Source organism: Rutidosis leptorrhynchoides, chromosome 8 (genome assembly GCF_046630445.1).
Source record: "Rutidosis leptorrhynchoides isolate AG116_Rl617_1_P2 chromosome 8, CSIRO_AGI_Rlap_v1, whole genome shotgun sequence".
Classification (NCBI taxonomy): domain Eukaryota; kingdom Viridiplantae; phylum Streptophyta; class Magnoliopsida; order Asterales; family Asteraceae; genus Rutidosis; species Rutidosis leptorrhynchoides.
The window spans coordinates 303,564,931-303,581,624 of record NC_092340.1 but is presented as its reverse complement, the minus strand read 5'-3'; the positions used below and the strand labels follow the sequence as shown (position 1 = coordinate 303,581,624).

At 31.3% G+C, this 16,694-nt stretch overlaps 2 protein-coding genes across 2 annotated transcripts; both read left to right on the top strand.

Annotated features, from left to right (window-relative positions):
• The first annotated feature begins 3,376 nt into the window (after nt 1-3,376).
• On the top strand, nt 3,377-5,181 carry LOC139865055 (transcription initiation factor TFIID subunit 11-like). Its single transcript, XM_071853609.1, has 4 exons — nt 3,377-3,687; nt 3,758-3,845; nt 4,849-4,948; nt 5,054-5,181. The coding sequence occupies exons 1-4, from the start codon at nt 3,377-3,379 to the stop codon at nt 5,179-5,181; spliced, it is 627 nt and encodes a 208-aa protein (XP_071709710.1).
• Nucleotides 5,182-13,437: 8,256 nt separating this feature from the next.
• Nucleotides 13,438-16,694, top strand: LOC139861368 (autophagy-related protein 8f-like). Its single transcript, XM_071849743.1, has 6 exons — nt 13,438-13,590; nt 15,355-15,407; nt 15,543-15,598; nt 16,062-16,114; nt 16,222-16,340; nt 16,461-16,694. The coding sequence occupies exons 2-6, from the start codon at nt 15,371-15,373 to the stop codon at nt 16,556-16,558; spliced, it is 363 nt and encodes a 120-aa protein (XP_071705844.1). The 5' UTR covers nt 13,438-13,590; nt 15,355-15,370; the 3' UTR covers nt 16,559-16,694.

Here is a 16,694-nt window from a genome sequence, read left to right as displayed (position 1 = left end):
TTCCTATCCCTTTTATCAAGTTAGCAGGTCCTGATATTGTATGTATAGTTCCTTCCGTTGGTTTTAGATCAATAAAATATTTCTCGGATTTAAGTATAGTGTGTGTAGTTCCACTGTCTGCTATACAGAGATCTCCACCACTTGATTGATGTTGTATTCCAGCAAAATTCATATTGAACTTCATATATAAGAAATAAATAGTGAGTACATTAATATTACACAATATTTTAAACGCAAATAGATAGTACTGAAACATTTAGCAAACATAATGACAAAGACAGACGATATTAAATCGTTTATTTTTCGAAAGACACACAACTTAAACATTCAAGAAATCTTCATATAAATCAGATGGTTTCTCAGTGACTGTTGGATCGACGCTATCCACAAAGTTTACTTCCTTTTCTTTATCTTTCAGCGAATCCTGATACATCTTAACAAGATGTTTAGATGTTCGGCAAGTATTAGCCCAGTGGCCCATTCTACCACATCTGTAGCAAGATTCTTCAGAATTTTTAGAAGAATTTTCTTCAACATCTTGTTTAGTGGGCTTGTTTTGTGGTTGATATTTATATTTTCGTGGATTATTATTTCTTTGACCACCACGGCAACGACCACGACCACGTCCTCGCCCATTACCATTACCATAAGGATGGTTTCTACCATAGTTATGGCTTTTGGCATGATGATGGTGATGGTTATTATAACCACGACCTTGCCCGCGTCCTTGTCCCTGTTTATAATTATTTGCAGTATTTGCTTCAGGGATTGCAAGTGTACCAGTAGGACGGGATTGCTGATTTTTCATTAATAGCTCATCATTTTGCTCTGCAACTAAGAGATATGAATTAAGTTCAGGATATGTTTTGAACTTTAGCATTCTCAAATTTCTTTGCACTGTGATGTTTGCAGCATTCATTGTGGAGAAAGTTTTCTCCATCATGTCTGCATCACTTATTTCATGTCCACAGAATTTAAGTTGTGAACATGTATTATACAGAGCTGAGCTATATTCATTTACTTTCTTAAAGTCTTGGAACCTTAATGTTCTCCATTGTTCCATAGCAGCTGGAAGTAAAATTTCTCTTTGATTATTGAATCTGCTTTTGAGACCTTCCCATAAAACATGGGGATCTTCTACAGTCACATAATTATTTTGTAAGCATTCATCAATATGTTGATGAATAAAGCAACATGCCGTTGCTTGTTCTTTTTCAGAACAAGTGTTGTTTTCATTTATGGCTTCAAGAATACCCATTGATTTAAGATGCATTTTTACTTTTATAACCCATGGCATGTAGTTGTTTCCAGTTGATTCTAAAGGAGTAAATTTAAGCTTTTCCAGATTCGACATTTTCTATTAAAACAAACAACATGATAAATTATAGTCACTTTATATTCATAAGTATATAAAAATTAAACATAAATTTAATATAACATAAATGATAAGTAGGTGACAGTGTCGACCATATGTAAGCAATCATTAATAAATGTTATATAACATAAATATAAATATTAGTAAACATAAATGATAATTAGGCGACAGTGTCGGCCATATAAATGTTAGATAATAGAAATATAAATGTTAGTAACATAAATGATAATTAGGCGACAGTGTCGGCCATATAAATGTCAGATAATTGAAATATAAATGTTAGTAACATAAATGATAATTAGGCGACAGTGTCGGCCATATATTATTCAGGTGGTATAACCGACCATATATCATTTAGGTGGCAGAGCCAACCATAATTAGTATTAAGATTATCGTGCTGATAACGTGTTATAATTCAGTAGGCTTATAACTACCTTTAGTGGTTTGATTCTTGATGTTATAATTCAGTAGGCTTATAACTACCTTTAGTGATTTGATTCTTGATTTAGAATACTAATAATGAAGTGTAAGAACAAAGATGATAATGGAGAGAAAGAAAGAAACACTTTGTAAGTGTGAGAAATAGTGCAAGTTTAATGCTTGCATTCATGGCTATTTATAGCAAAAATATCACAAGTTTAGGTAATACAATAATATTACTTTTGTGTATCAATAATTGACTATCCATTTATATATATATATTTATATATTATAACAGTCACTTGATATATAATGATGATAATTTTGTATGTGGTGTGGTATACATACAAGTTATGTCTCGGAAAAAGAATTGAAGGTGCAAGTTTATAAAATTCTGCATTGTACAGGGACTATTACTGTAACTTGGTAATTATATAAGTATCCCTAGCTAGCCTCCCCTGCTGCAGACCGATTCAATTGGTTGGAAAGGGCATTATTCACGCAGGTTAAAATCGCCCAATGTTAGTGCATGTGCATCTGCATTCTTATTCTTCTTATTATTATTATTATCATTTTATAAGCACTCCATAAACATAGATATTAATCTATATCGACATATCGTAATACAGATACCGAAGGTAATTAAGTACACCATTCAGCATCTGTTATTCCAATCTTATTTAGTATACTGAGTGCCCTTTGCGTTGCATTGTGCATTGCATTGCGTGATGTTATTGCTTAATGATTAATTATATACTATGAGTAATCAAACATTGAATTGTGACTACGTGATCATATCAATTGTATATTTAAGGTTTAATTAAGGGTTAAAGCTATAAATACGCTATATACTTTCACTTTTGACCTACACTGATAATTTATTTGGTATATAGCCTACATTAGAACAACGCGAAAACATATAGCGTATTTATGGCTTTAACCCTTTAACAATCGTTTTTTAATCAACCCTAATTCAAATGAATAGAAGACTTAGGGTGAAAAACTGAAATTTTTTTAAGTCAGTAGAATGGATCGATTGTTTCTTCCCCGGAAATCATGCAAACCTTAGTAAACAATCGATAGCTACACTCTCGAGTGATGACAAGTAATTGTGCGCTGACAAATTCTGTTAAGGATTGGTCGGAATTTGATAGGAGCTCTACTAATTCGGGTTTGATTTTAGCCGAGTAAGTTTATGTCGAGTGAAAAGATGCCAAATGAATGGCCTTGGCGCTTATTTATACGCTAGAGGTTAGTTTTTGAATCATGCTGACGTGGCACATGCACAACTTGTGCATGTAACTAAGTTTTTCAAATAAAAGGGACTTATGTGGCACACACGCTCCCATGTGTGCACACTGCCAAATGATTAGGGGCTTATATGGCACGTTTTTGTATTGTATGCTGAACGCCCCTGGTGAAGAAAAAAATGTATTTTCCATGTGTTTTTTAGTTAGGCGTCTGTTATAAATAAAAATGCTCAAGTTGTATGGTATATATTTGTGTACACCATTGCATCAATCTGTATTTTCCATTTATTTTGTGGGTCCCAAATTATTCATCATCTATCTATAGTGTCCAATGAAGCAATCAAAGGATCCTTTTGAAGCAGCATTTAAGGAAGTAGACGACTCTCCTCCTGATTCTCCTTACGCGAATGATGAAACCGAGCCTCAAACTCAACTAACCAACAACTCTCAAACATATTTCGTAGAAAATAATGATCATCGTTTAAACCAACCGAAAGCAAGTGTAGTTACGTTGGCATCAACTTCTGCAACAACTAATAAGAACAACAAAGAAGATGATGATGAAGAAGAGGAAGAAAACATGGATGTTGAACTTGCAAAATTCCCATCTACAGGGGACCCTGATAAAATGGCTAAGATGCAGTACGTTTTCATTGTTTATGTGGTAGATTTACTATTGATGCAAAGCATTTCGCTAACGTTTATGTTGCAGATCGATATTATCTCAATTCACTGAAGAACAAATGACTAGATATGAATCTTTTCGAAGATCTGGATTTCAGAAATCTAACATGAAAAGGGTATGTATCTCTTTTGATGAATATGTAAATGTTTTTTTTTAACAGTAACCCGTAATTGTTTCTGCTTTCTGAAATCAACCTTAAGGTAAATCTTGGTGAAGCAGAGATGACAAAACATGTGGGGGTGAGCAGGTTGGGTGATATAACTAATTGGTCAATATGGGTTTGGGTCAACATGAGTCATTTTTAAGTGTAGATCAAAATGGGTTGGGTGGGTCAGGATCACCCGCCAACACTATTGTTTGTATCTTTTTAAATGTTAATAATCTTAACATCCTATTTTGAGGTGGTTAGGGATAGGAGTCGCGCATATATCTGAGTAAAAATACTCAATATTCGCCCTTTCCAGATAACTTGAACAGGGAAAAGCATATAAAAAATCTTTCGGATTCAAATTATATATAAGTACTCATATGTCCTGTTACATTTAGATTTTAGAAGTACATTCTTTCTAACAAAAGAGAATGATCACTTCTAGTGTGAGCAAGTTGGGTAATATTACTAATAGGTCATAATGGGTTTGGGTTAAAATGAGTAATTTTTAAGTGTTGATCAAAATGGGTTATTGGGTGTGTCACGATCACCTGCCAACACTTTTGTTTCTATTTTGTTAATAATCTTAGCATCATATTTTGAGGTGGTTAGGCAAAGGAGTCGTGTACTCGTGTACATAACTTGAACATGGAAAAGCTTATAGAAAATCTTTAGGATTGAAGTTAAGTACTTATATGACCTATTACATTTAGAAGTACTTACTTTTTACTAAAAGAGAATGATCACTTCTAGTTTGAGCCGATCATTAAAGAATCTAAACAAATGGAACCTAATATCATCAAAGGTCTTTTGGCCTGACGGTATCATATCAAGAGAACTCATCATTTTTGAGGTTGTGAGTTTGGGTCCCGTGATGGATAAAAAGGGGGTGTGTGTTTGATGTGCCAAAATAAAAAAAGTAAAAGAAAAAAATGGAACCTAATATCAGTTTGTGCTATTATGATTGCAGTTGTTAGCTAGCATTACAGGAAGTGCTAAAATATCAGAGCCAATGACAATTGTGGTATCCGGAATAGCAAAGATTTTTGTTGGTGAACTAGTTGAAACAGGTACACGCATACGCACATTTATTTACATTGACGTTAGCGACACATATAATACTTGAATACCGTTAGCATCGTTTATATCAGTATATTTCTGTTGTGGCATTGCAGCAAGGATGGTGATGACAGAGAGAAAGGAGACAGGGCCGATTAGGCCAAGCCACCTTCGTGAAGCGTACAGAAGGCTGAAACTCGAAGGCAAAATACCTAAAAGATCTGTTCCAAGGCTCTTTCGCTAGCACAATCAGCTATTTGTATGTGCAGCAGTCTCACTTTTGACTTTTGATTTCGTCATCCAAATCTTTCCGAGTTTGAGTTTTGACAAAGAGAATTACTATCAAAGTTGGTTTTGATAACTTATATCATAAGATTTTGATATTTTTGATTTAATGGTTTTAGTTACATATAATGTTAAGAGATATATGTAGATATGACAAATAATTACTGTATTTGATTTTGACATTATATACAAGTTTTATCTCAAAAAGTCAATAACTCCTAACTAGCGACACAAATGTTTAAGGGGAAAAAAAAAAAACATGTTTATGTTATAATTCAGTAGGCTTATAACTACCTTTAATGGTTATAAGAACAAAGAGAGAAAAAGAGAGAAGAAGGAGAGAAGAAATATTGATATTGATATTTCAAGAGAAATGGTGCACCTTAAATGGTTACCATACATGTCTATTTATAGTATAAAATATTACTATGCAAGAAATATAATAATAATAAAATTAACATCCAATCTAGATATTTTATAACACAATCTAGATATTTTATAACACTCCCCCTTGGATGACAATTTTATTAGAGAATAACTAGTATTGCCTCGTTAAAAACCTTGCTAAAGAAAACTCATTGGGATAAAACTTTAGCTAAGGGAAAAAGAGTGCAGCATAAAGTTGACTCCCCCTCAAGTAGGCAACGCCTGAGTTGTTACATCTTCTGAACATGCCTCATGCCAATATTATGAACGTGTGTTCTGAAAATAGCAGTTAGCAGTGCTTTGGTATAAAGATCAGCAGAGTTGTTGATTGAACGTATCTCATTTTAATCTGGTTGTCTTTTACGATATCTTGAGTATATGAGAAAAATCTGAGGTTTTCATCTGAAACTGTATCATCTAAATCTTTTATGTACAAGTTTGGCCCTCGTGATTTGTCTACAGTCTCCTTCATGGTTTGTTCAAATCGTTGTTTCAGTTCCTATTCCCTTTCAGTCTTTTTCTGAGCCTTACCAATATACCATTCTTTTCCATCAAACTTATGACCGTTAAGACCGTTTATAGCTTTAGTGCCTCGTCAGCATTTATGTTTTGTTCTGTCATTTTTGATACTCTTCTTTCATTTGTATTATGTAAGCTGTATTATCTTCATAGATAGTTGTTATGCTTTTATAGCGTTCTAGTCCACAAGAATCAATAATGATTTGTATCATTGATCTTAACTAAAATCATTCCCGAGTAGCTTCATGTAATGCAATCACTTCGGCATGATTTGATGATGTTGCAACAAGTGTTTGTTTTGAGAACGTCATGATATTGCGGTGCCTCCATTTAGGAATACATATCCAGTTTGAGATTTAGCTTTATGTAGATCGGATAAATAATCTGCATCTGTATAACCAAACAAATCTTGTTTCGAGTTGTTAGAATAAAATAATTATAAATCAGTAGTTCCTCGAAGGTATCAAACTATTTGTTTGATCCCATTCCAATGTCTTTTGGTAGGGGCTGAGCTGAACCTTGTCAACAAATTAACTGCAAAAGAAATGTCAGATCTTGTATAATCTATAAGATACATAAGAACCTCAATTGCACTAAAATATAGAACTTCCGATCTGTTAAAATTTTCATGATCTTTGCAGGGATGAAATAGATCAGTGTCAATATTGAGTGATCTAACAACAATGAGTTTGTCTTTAAAAAAAATGTTTTAAAATCTTTTCGGTATAAGTTGTTTGATGTACAAGTAAACCATTAGGCATATGCTCAATTTGCAATCCAAGGTAATACTTGGTTTTTTCAAGATCTTTCATTTCAAAATAATTCTTTAGAAGTTGAATGATTTCATAGATCTCTTTATTTGTTCATATGATGTTAAGAACATTGACATAAACAACTACGATCTCATATCCGAACATTGTTTTTATAAAACATACGTGCAAAATAAGTTTATATTTATACCCTTTTTTTTATCAAGTAGTCATTTAATCGGTTATACCACATACGTCCCGTTTGTATAAACCCACTTAGAAATCTTTGTGATTTAATGGAATATATTCCCTTGGGTTTTACATTAGATGCTTATGATACCTTAACCCTTTAGGTATATTCATATATATCACTATTAAGTGATCCATACAGATAAGTAGTAACAACATTCATGAGATGCATTTAAATAACTACCAGGTTGATTAAGTATCTAATAAGTAATTGTATCCATTACAGGAGGATAATTTTTCCTCCTAATTCATTTCTGGTCTTTGTGGGAAATATTGAGTTACAAGTCTAGTTTTGTCTTGTAACTTCATTTGCACATTTCTTTTCGGATAAAAATTCATTTGTATCCCATACGTTTCACATCTTTAAAAGTGATAACGATTGATCCGAAAACTTTTCTTTTATCGAGCGATTCTAATTCAGCTCTTATTGCTCCTTTCCATTGAGCTCAATCATGTCCATTTTGTATATTCAATGACAGATTTTAGTTCCAGATCATCATCTTTATTCATGATGTCATTGTAACATTATATGAAAATATCTCATAGAGATTTTAGTTTCATTTCGGTTCCATAATATTGCATAATTTATCGCAATTTTAGTATTTACATTTATCAATATCCTCTGCAGAAGGAATATTGATTTGTGGTTCTTCTTGAACACTTTCTCTTACCTCATTATCAGCTGATTTTCTTTTTCGAGGATTTTTATCTTCGGAACCAATTGATCTTCCACGTTTGATGCGTGACAAAGACTCAACAGTGACATTATTGCCAGCTTTTGGAATTTCAGTTCGAGCTGGAGCATTTATCGCTGGTATATATGATTTAGTCACTTTTTTATATCTGTAAATGCATAAAGTAATTAATTTGCAAGTTCTTGCATATGCATTATTTTTGAACTTTCGTTTCACATTCTTTTGTGCGAGTTCAATATACCTTAATTGATGTTCACATCATGAAGCATCATTTTATTTTTTATTTTTATTTCTCCCCCTAATCTAGGGAACAATGTTTTATTAAAATGACAATCAGCAAAACATGCTGTAAAAACATCACCCATCATGGGTTCAATATATCTTATGATTGAAGATGTTTTATATCCAAAATATATTATCATCTTTCTTTGAAGAACCATTTTATTGTGTTGTGGTGATACAATTGGAACATACACTGCACAACCAATGTTTTAAGGTAGAAAATATTTGGCTCTTGGCCAAAATCAAGTATTAAGTGAAAATATTTACGACTTCCACATGGTATAATGCGAATTAATGTCGCAGCATGTAAATTTACATGTCCACATATAAATATTGAGAGATTTGTACTCATTATCAATTGTCTAGTTATTAGCTGTAAGCGTTTATCTATTGATTCAGCTAAACCAATTTTGTGTATGCACATGAGCAACTGGATGTTCAACAACAATCCCTGTAGATATATAATGATCATTAAATGCTTGAGATGTTAACTCACCAGCATTATCAAGTCTCATTCTTTTAATAGTGTAATCAGAATAATGTGTTCTCAATTTAATAATTTGTGCAAGAAACTTTGCAAATGCCATATTACGGCTTGATAACATACAAATATGAGACCATCCGCTAGATGCGTCTATTAGAACCATGAAATATCAAAATGGTTCACATGATGGATGAATTGGTTCATATATCTTACCTTGAATTCTTTCAAGAAACATTTGTGATTCTTTTTCACAATATACTTTTCATTAATCACCATATGTGCTTTCCATTAATCACCATATGTGTTTTTTTTTTTTTTTATAAATCACCATATGTGTTTTTTTTATCATATATCCTTTTCATCATATACGCTTTTAATCATATGCGCTGTGTTTTTCACCATATGCGCTTTTAATCATATGCGATTTTCATCATATGCGTTGTGCTTTTCATCATATTCGCTTTTTATCATATGCGCTTATCATATGCGATGCGCTTTTTATCATATGCGCTTTTTTATGTGAATAGTAAATTAATTAATTTCGTTTTACTATTCATATGAATTAATTTAGATTTACTATTTTGTTAATTGAGTAATATATATATACATCATATACTTGTGACTCCGAAGGCTCAAATGAATTTGACCATATAGTTATACGTTGTACCTTGCACATTAATTTTCAGTAGAAGCTTTAGATGCATATTATTTTCAGTAGAAGCTTTAGATGCACTTTTTTTTAATCACCAAATACCACAAACACTTTGTTTGCGTTTGTTCATAGTCATCAATGAAAACCATTTTCTTTAATTTTATTTTATACAATAAAATTAACGCATCATTATTCTTTTCAAAAACAATAATCTATTGTTATTGTTCACTTGTGTCATGTTTAACAACAAAAGTCAACAACCTCTGTCTTGTTTGTTGTGGCAACCAAAAACAACCTTTGCTTTTGTTACCGAGAATCCAAGACCAAAAAAACAATTAATTTTTAATTAATCTTTTATCAAAACCATAAATGATTTTATTGATCTACGTTGATATGGCCATAAAGAATTGACGGCTGACCTACTTTTGTAAGTGTATTTCGGCTATCATCCCGAAAACGCACAACGACTTTTTTTTTTTTTTAATGAACTATTTGTTTCATATCTAGCTTAGGCAATTATTGTGAACATTTGGTCCCTATAATAGCATTTATTTTTTAGACTTTTAGTTGATTTGTACTTGTCACAATTAGGGATAGCACCCGCGGGTCGTGGATGCGGATCCATTGGATCCATCACCCATACCCGCGGATTTTTTTTAAGAGACATCCAATTGAACCCTTGTTCGTTGAAACAATTTGACTATATTTTTACTCCCCATTATTAAACGGGCCATTTTGATGCACACTCTTAAAAAAAATAATTTGTTTTTTAAGTTTTATTATTCAACCTCCTTTTTTCAACGGTCACGTTTTTAACAAAACATTTGACAAGTTTGGAAAAAAGTTTTTTATTGATTATCATCAAAAGTTTTCTATTGTCACTCTACTGGATGGAATTATGGCATACAACCAAAATTGCAACCCAACACTACATAAGAACAAAAAGGTTGTTTTTAATTAACATATGTATATGTGTTAAACTCGGAATAATAATAACTTATTTTAGAAAATTAACATAAGACATGTTGAAACATTTTTGTCACATTTAGCTCATCAAGTCTAATACTTATCATTGATAGATTTTATCACGTCTAGGAGATGTTTACTTTTTTCTTGTATTAAGTCCTACTTTCATTTACCTTTGTTTGGAAAAAAGTTTTTTTTTTACTTTGCTTTCCCCCTTTCTCTAAAACTCATTTAAACACTTTCTTTGTTTTTTTTTTTTTAAAAAAACTTCATTTTTTTTACGTTACCCGTAAATTATAAATATATAAAAAAAACTTTTTGTTTAAATTTTTTTTTCTAGTTTTTAAAAGGCCACTTGACCAATTTTTTAATTCTTTCACAACACCTGATATCGTGATCGTGACCTTTCACCAAAGCAAGAGATATTCTTGATAAACTAAACACGGACTCGTGTTTGAAATTGTCGGCCACAAAAAAATTCATTTGATAAAAGAATATATATTTTTTTTAGTTATAGAAGGAGACCACTTCATTTTCAATACTTCATTTTTGACAAAAAACTATTCCATTTTACCATCCCTTTTTTTTCTTACTTTAACTTTTAAGATATACTTTTAATAAAAATACAAACTACTTTTTCTTATTTTAACTTTTAAGATTTACTTTTAATAAAAATACAAACTACTTTTTGTATTTTAACTTTTAAGATTTACTTTTAATAAAAGTACAAACTACTTTTTCTTATTTTAACTTTTAAGATTTACTTTTAATAAAAATACAAACTATTTTTTTATTTTAACTTTTAAAATTATAAATTTAAGAATAAACATTAGTATGCATGAAATAAATAATGATTAATTGCATAAGTAATCATAAATGTTAGATAACATATAAAGACCCCGTCGTATTCGTATTGATCGGAATTAATCTCGACCCATGGTACCGTGTTGTCAAATGACGTGTTGCGTACATAAAGTACCGTGTTGTCAAATGACGTGTTGCGTACAATCATGAGGTCTTATTAACATAAATATAAATGTTAGTGAAGTTAATAAGAGTTAGATTACAGAAAATATAATTCAGGTGTTATAACCGACCATATATAACTTAAATAACATAAATATAAATGTTAGTGAAGTTAGTAAAAGTTAGATTACAGAAATATAATTCAGGTGGTATAACCGACCATATATAACTTAAATAACATAAATATAAATGTTAGTGAAGTTAGTAAAAGTTAGATTACAGAAATATAATTCAGGTGGTATAACCGACCATATATAACTTAAATAACATAAATATAAATGTTAGTAGTCCAAAATTTGATATATTCGAGTCTGAAAATTATTAATAATTTCATACCTTGATTAGTGATTCGTGATCGTTTGAGATATCTTTTAATTACACTAAGCTTTTCGTGCTGATAACGTGTTATAATTCAGTAGGCTTATAACTACCTTTAATGGTTATAAGAACAAAGAGAGAAAAAGAGAGAAGAAGGAGAGAAGAAATATTGATATTGATATTTCAAGAGAAATGGTGCACCTTAAATGGTTACCATACATGTCTATTTATAGTATAAAATATTACTATGCAAGAAATATAATAATAATAAAATTAACATCCAATCTAGATATTTTATAACACAATCTAGATATTTTATAACAGTTTAGTGATCCGTATACAAACGGAAAGTGATTTGTACACCATCAAAATTAATTTGTACGTCACTAAATTTACTTTGGAGAGATGTACTCTACAACGTTATAAAACATGCCTCATTTTAGTTTATCAGATTTTAATCACTTCATTATTATTATTTTTTTTTAACGGCGATTTTTTTGACATCAGTAGATCATTTATTTCAACGACCCTCATCATTTGCACGAAACACACACTTCGGGCGGAAGCCCGAACCCGATCGACGGTACCGGGGAACACATCCATTCGGGCAGTGGTCCGGGTAGAGGTCCGTGAACGAATCCGGTAAAACATCCTTGTAGGGTCAATATTATACTACCATTATTGGTGTTCAATTGATTTAAAGAAAATCATGTCATCTCTAAGGATCGAACTCATGACCTCTCCCTATCCCATGACACAAAGTACATGAAGGGAAACCGTTGGACTATGCTCGCAAGTTCTAATCACTTCATATTTTAACATTGTCACTTTGATGCATCTTGTTTCCTTAAAGACATTATGTGAATCAAATGCTCGTTTAATCGAAGTTAAATCCTCTCGGTGCATATTGTCACAAAGTAGCAATCCTCGTCCCATTCGGCACTAGCTATAGACGGGTCGATTTGCTTTGTACTTCGTATATATTATCTATAACGAGTCAAGAGGGTTAAGTTGAAATATTTTGAACGAGCATCGGTTTAGCCCGCGCGATGCTGCAGGCATGTTTTGGATGTTGTCATTGGTGGTACGGACTAATATTATTATACGGCCCGCTCCGCCTTTCCCTCGGGATGGAGTAAGGATCGATTCTCTGTCATGCGGTTTGGGTTTTCGCCCAAAAGCATGTGTGTGCGCGAAAAATTGTCGGGTCAGTGGTTTATATCCCCATCACTGATCTAACTACTTGCCTTTCAAAGAAAAAAAAAACACAAACATCAATACTCTAATTTTCAAGTATTTTTTAGATTTAGTATACATTTAGTGGACTCACGGAGTCGAGAAATAGGTATACCAAAAAAAGGATCCATACACCACCATTTATTACCTATACGGCTATACATCACTAAAAAACATTAAATAATCATAGATTTACAATACATTAAAACATGTATATTTAGTGATGTATGGCTAAAAAAAAAAAAATAGTATATTCATCATAAAAAAAACATTGAAAATGTTCATCACCTCACCAACTATCCTTTTTAATCGATACCCAATAATTTGGGCTACAAGGATTATCCAAACATGACGTGTGTGTATATATATCCATCTATTCCATTTCAATTATATTATATCATATATATATATAATTTAATATTTAATAGATATTAAAGTATCCAAGTAGAATTATTCTACTTTTTTATAATAAATTATTATAATTATATTATATTATATTATATTATGTTGAGATTGAAATTTTCGTAATATATTTATATTAATATAAATATAAATAAATATAATTCAATAATCAATAGTATTACTTGGAGGTTACCCAAAACCATATATATATATACCCACATAATATATTCCGTGAAGCCACCTGATCGAATTCATTTACACAATTCAATCCGATTGAAGACGCAACCTTTCTATTCCATCGTTTGCTCAATCAAATACTCATTTCTCAAATCAAATCAAGTTTCCTTCGGTTCCCTGCTTTGTTGTATGTTTCTCAAACCCTAATTCTCTTTTTTTTTTTTTTTTTTTTTTATTAGATCAGTTAATTATGATCATTTTATTCAGTTCGTATAACTGCAATTAGTTTTTGTGATTTGATTTTTAGTTTTAAGAAGTTTTTTTTATTGAAAATTACACAATTAAGCTGGAGTCTATAGTTAAACTACCATGTTACTGTATATTATTTATCTATTTACGGAGTTTTTTTTTAATTGTATATATTTATATTTATAGTTTAACTGTTTATGTTCTCGAGTATGACTTGTATTTTCCTTGTAAATTAATTTAGTTGCTGTTATTCATTTAGCAAATACAGAGTTTTCTGTTATGATCATGGTTAAAAGATCTTTTTGTTACTTTATTTTTTTAGGGATTATACATTAAGAGGCCACCCAAATATATACTATCATTTTGTGTTCACCCGTTATTAAAAATGATCTTGTAGGTCACCCAAATTTGTATTTTGTTTCATACGTACCAGGTGTAGCTAAAAAAGTCATTGTAAAAATTTAAAAGAATGCAAATACTCTTATATTTGGAGATAACAATAAGAGATGTAGTGTTAATTAAAAAATTTGTGTCTATTTACCTTTTTTGGATGATTTTTTATGCGAATTTGGCGTACATTGAACAATATATAAATTTGGGTGGCCTACATAATCGTTTTCAAATATAGGTGGCCTATGAACACAATTTGATAAACTTTGGTGGCCTCCTAGTATATAATCCCTATTTATTTATATTCTATATATTGTAAATTGTAAATATATTCTTCTAAAACTAACAAAAATCAAACCAAAAACTTTCTTTCTACAACCACATTCTTTTTATATATAATGAGTATGAGCAAGGTTGTAAAAGTCACAAGTCGGGGACCCATCAAGGACGTCGGCCGAGTCGGGGACGCGTCGGGGACGCATCGGTCGTTGGCCAACGTTTACTTTATTAATAATTTCTTAAATATATATTTATATATGTATAAAATAGTTTATTCTGTACCATAAATTTCTTAAATAAGAACTTGAATTTAAATACAATCAAACTTCAAACTCAATTAATGTTACAACTCAATTAATGTTACCGAGTACATAATCAGTAAGGACACAGAAAAAAGAGCGGCCCAAAAAATGAAAACAAACCCTAATTTTAAACATATCACATCTTGACGAAAATTTGACTGATTTTGACCGTTTTTGACCAACTTTGACCGTCTTTGACAGGCTTTGACCGGACTTTTAGCTTTGACCGTCTTTTGAGTCGTTTTCAGAAAAAACGGGACGGAGAACCCAAAAAAAACGACGCATCGGCTGACGCGTTGACCAAGTCGGCCGAATTTTACAACACTGAGTATGAGTATGGTATTCAATGCATCACAGTTACAAACATTAAAAATTTCAATATAAAGTTAAGCAAAATATATTCACAAAGGGGAGATATGTGGATTTTTACCCTTTTAAAAGGAGTAATTTTAGAGTCGTTAATCAACTTACAGACTTTCTATTAAATACTCACACAATCGTGTAGGATGTGATTGTTTATGAGATGGCTTAGTGATCACCCAGGTTGGGGCTCTGAGTATGAGTCCTCGAATTTGGATTTTGCATAAAAATGTGTTTTTCGTAAAGTATGCTTTTAAGTATAAAAAGAGAGGAATAATCCTTATTTCTTGATTTGAATTTTGTTCTGCCGTTGTTCTTGGTTATGAATTATTGTAATTTTGATATTTGAATTTTGTTTATTGATTTTGCAGTTATAATTAGACCAAAATGGCCAAAGGTAGCTTCAAGCAAGAACATGAGTTCTGTAAGTTCGTATGCTCACATTCTGTTAAGGAATTATTCTTATTACCTAAACTTTATCCGCACCCATGATCGATAATTTTGTGACTTAAAAAAAATATTAATATATATTTATTTCTTTTAATTGTTGCTTTTACAGCAAAGAGGCATGCTGAGGCTTCAAGGATTAGGGAGAAATACCCTGATAGGATTCCGGTAAGAAAGAGTTTTTACGCCAATATCTTTACTTATTTGGTCAATGATTTGATTGAATTTTCGTTAATGCATGTAAATGAGGGCCTTATGATAAACAAAATAGTCAAATACATAACCGATTTTGTTATTGTTAGGTACGGTGACAATGTAACAAAATATCCTGTTCATTCACTACAATTGCCAAACCAAAACCTTTTGCGCTTAGATTTTTTTTTTCCTTTATAGATCATGCAAATAGATAGTTAAGTGCCTAACAATTGTCACTATTGTTAGTTATCTAGACCGTATAATATAATATTATTTTTCTTTATTAAAATTGCAAAGGATTATTTACAATTGGCTACTATTAGCCTACTAGTGTTTAAATTAATTTTTTCTGAGAATATATAATTGCTAGAATGGAAAGTTATGTAATTTTAGCTTCATATTTTGATGATGTCATATTCATATGTTTTACTTGAAGGTGATTGTGGAGAAGGCTGAGAAAAGCGACATCCCTAATATCGATAAGAAGAAGTAAGTTTGTGTTTCTTGTAATCCTTAATGATTATAATGACTCATTTGTTTAATGATCAGGGTTGTTAACATTTAATGTTTTTTTTTTTTTAATATAATTACAACAGGTACCTTGTCCCTGCTGATCTTACTGTCGGTCAGTTTGTTTATGTGATTCTTAAAAGAATTAAGCTGAGTGCAGAGAAAGCTATATTTATTTTCGTTGAAAACGTCCTTCCACCAACAGGTATTTTAAATCACACTTATTTATTACAGTGTTTTTATTTTTTATTTTTGTGGGTCATTCAGGGTTGAAGTTTTTCTGTTGTGTTGCTAATGTGATGTAAATGTTGATTGATGCTTGTAGGAGCTATAATGTCTACTATATACGATGAAAAGAAGGATGATGATGGGTTCCTGTATGTTAGGTACAGTGGCGAGAACACGTTTGGGTCCTTTCAGTAGTCGCTTACAAGATTCGTTCGTCATAATATTATTATGCTAAATAATATTTATGATCCGTATGACGTATAAGTTGTATAGTTGAAGTTGATTCTGATTTGTTGAATTCCATTCAATTTATCAACATTCCTGTTTCTTA

What these genes read in the sequence shown, in the direction of transcription:
- LOC139865055 (XM_071853609.1), top strand. Translation starts at nt 3,377, where the DNA reads ATGAAGCAATCAAAGGATCCTTTTGAAGCAGCATTTAAGGAAGTAGAC. An exon ending in AGAAATCTAACATGAAAAGG is followed by an intron (nt 3,846 to 4,848) that starts GTATGTATCTCT and finishes TTATGATTGCAG; the next exon opens with TTGTTAGCTAGCATTACAGG. An exon ending in TGGTGAACTAGTTGAAACAG is followed by an intron (nt 4,949 to 5,053) that starts GTACACGCATAC and finishes GTGGCATTGCAG; the next exon opens with CAAGGATGGTGATGACAGAG.
- LOC139861368 (XM_071849743.1), top strand. Translation starts at nt 15,371, where the DNA reads ATGGCCAAAGGTAGCTTCAAGCAAGAACATGAGTTCT. An exon ending in AATACCCTGATAGGATTCCG is followed by an intron (nt 15,599 to 16,061) that starts GTAAGAAAGAGT and finishes TTTTACTTGAAG; the next exon opens with GTGATTGTGGAGAAGGCTGA. An exon ending in AAACGTCCTTCCACCAACAG is followed by an intron (nt 16,341 to 16,460) that starts GTATTTTAAATC and finishes TGATGCTTGTAG; the next exon opens with GAGCTATAATGTCTACTATA.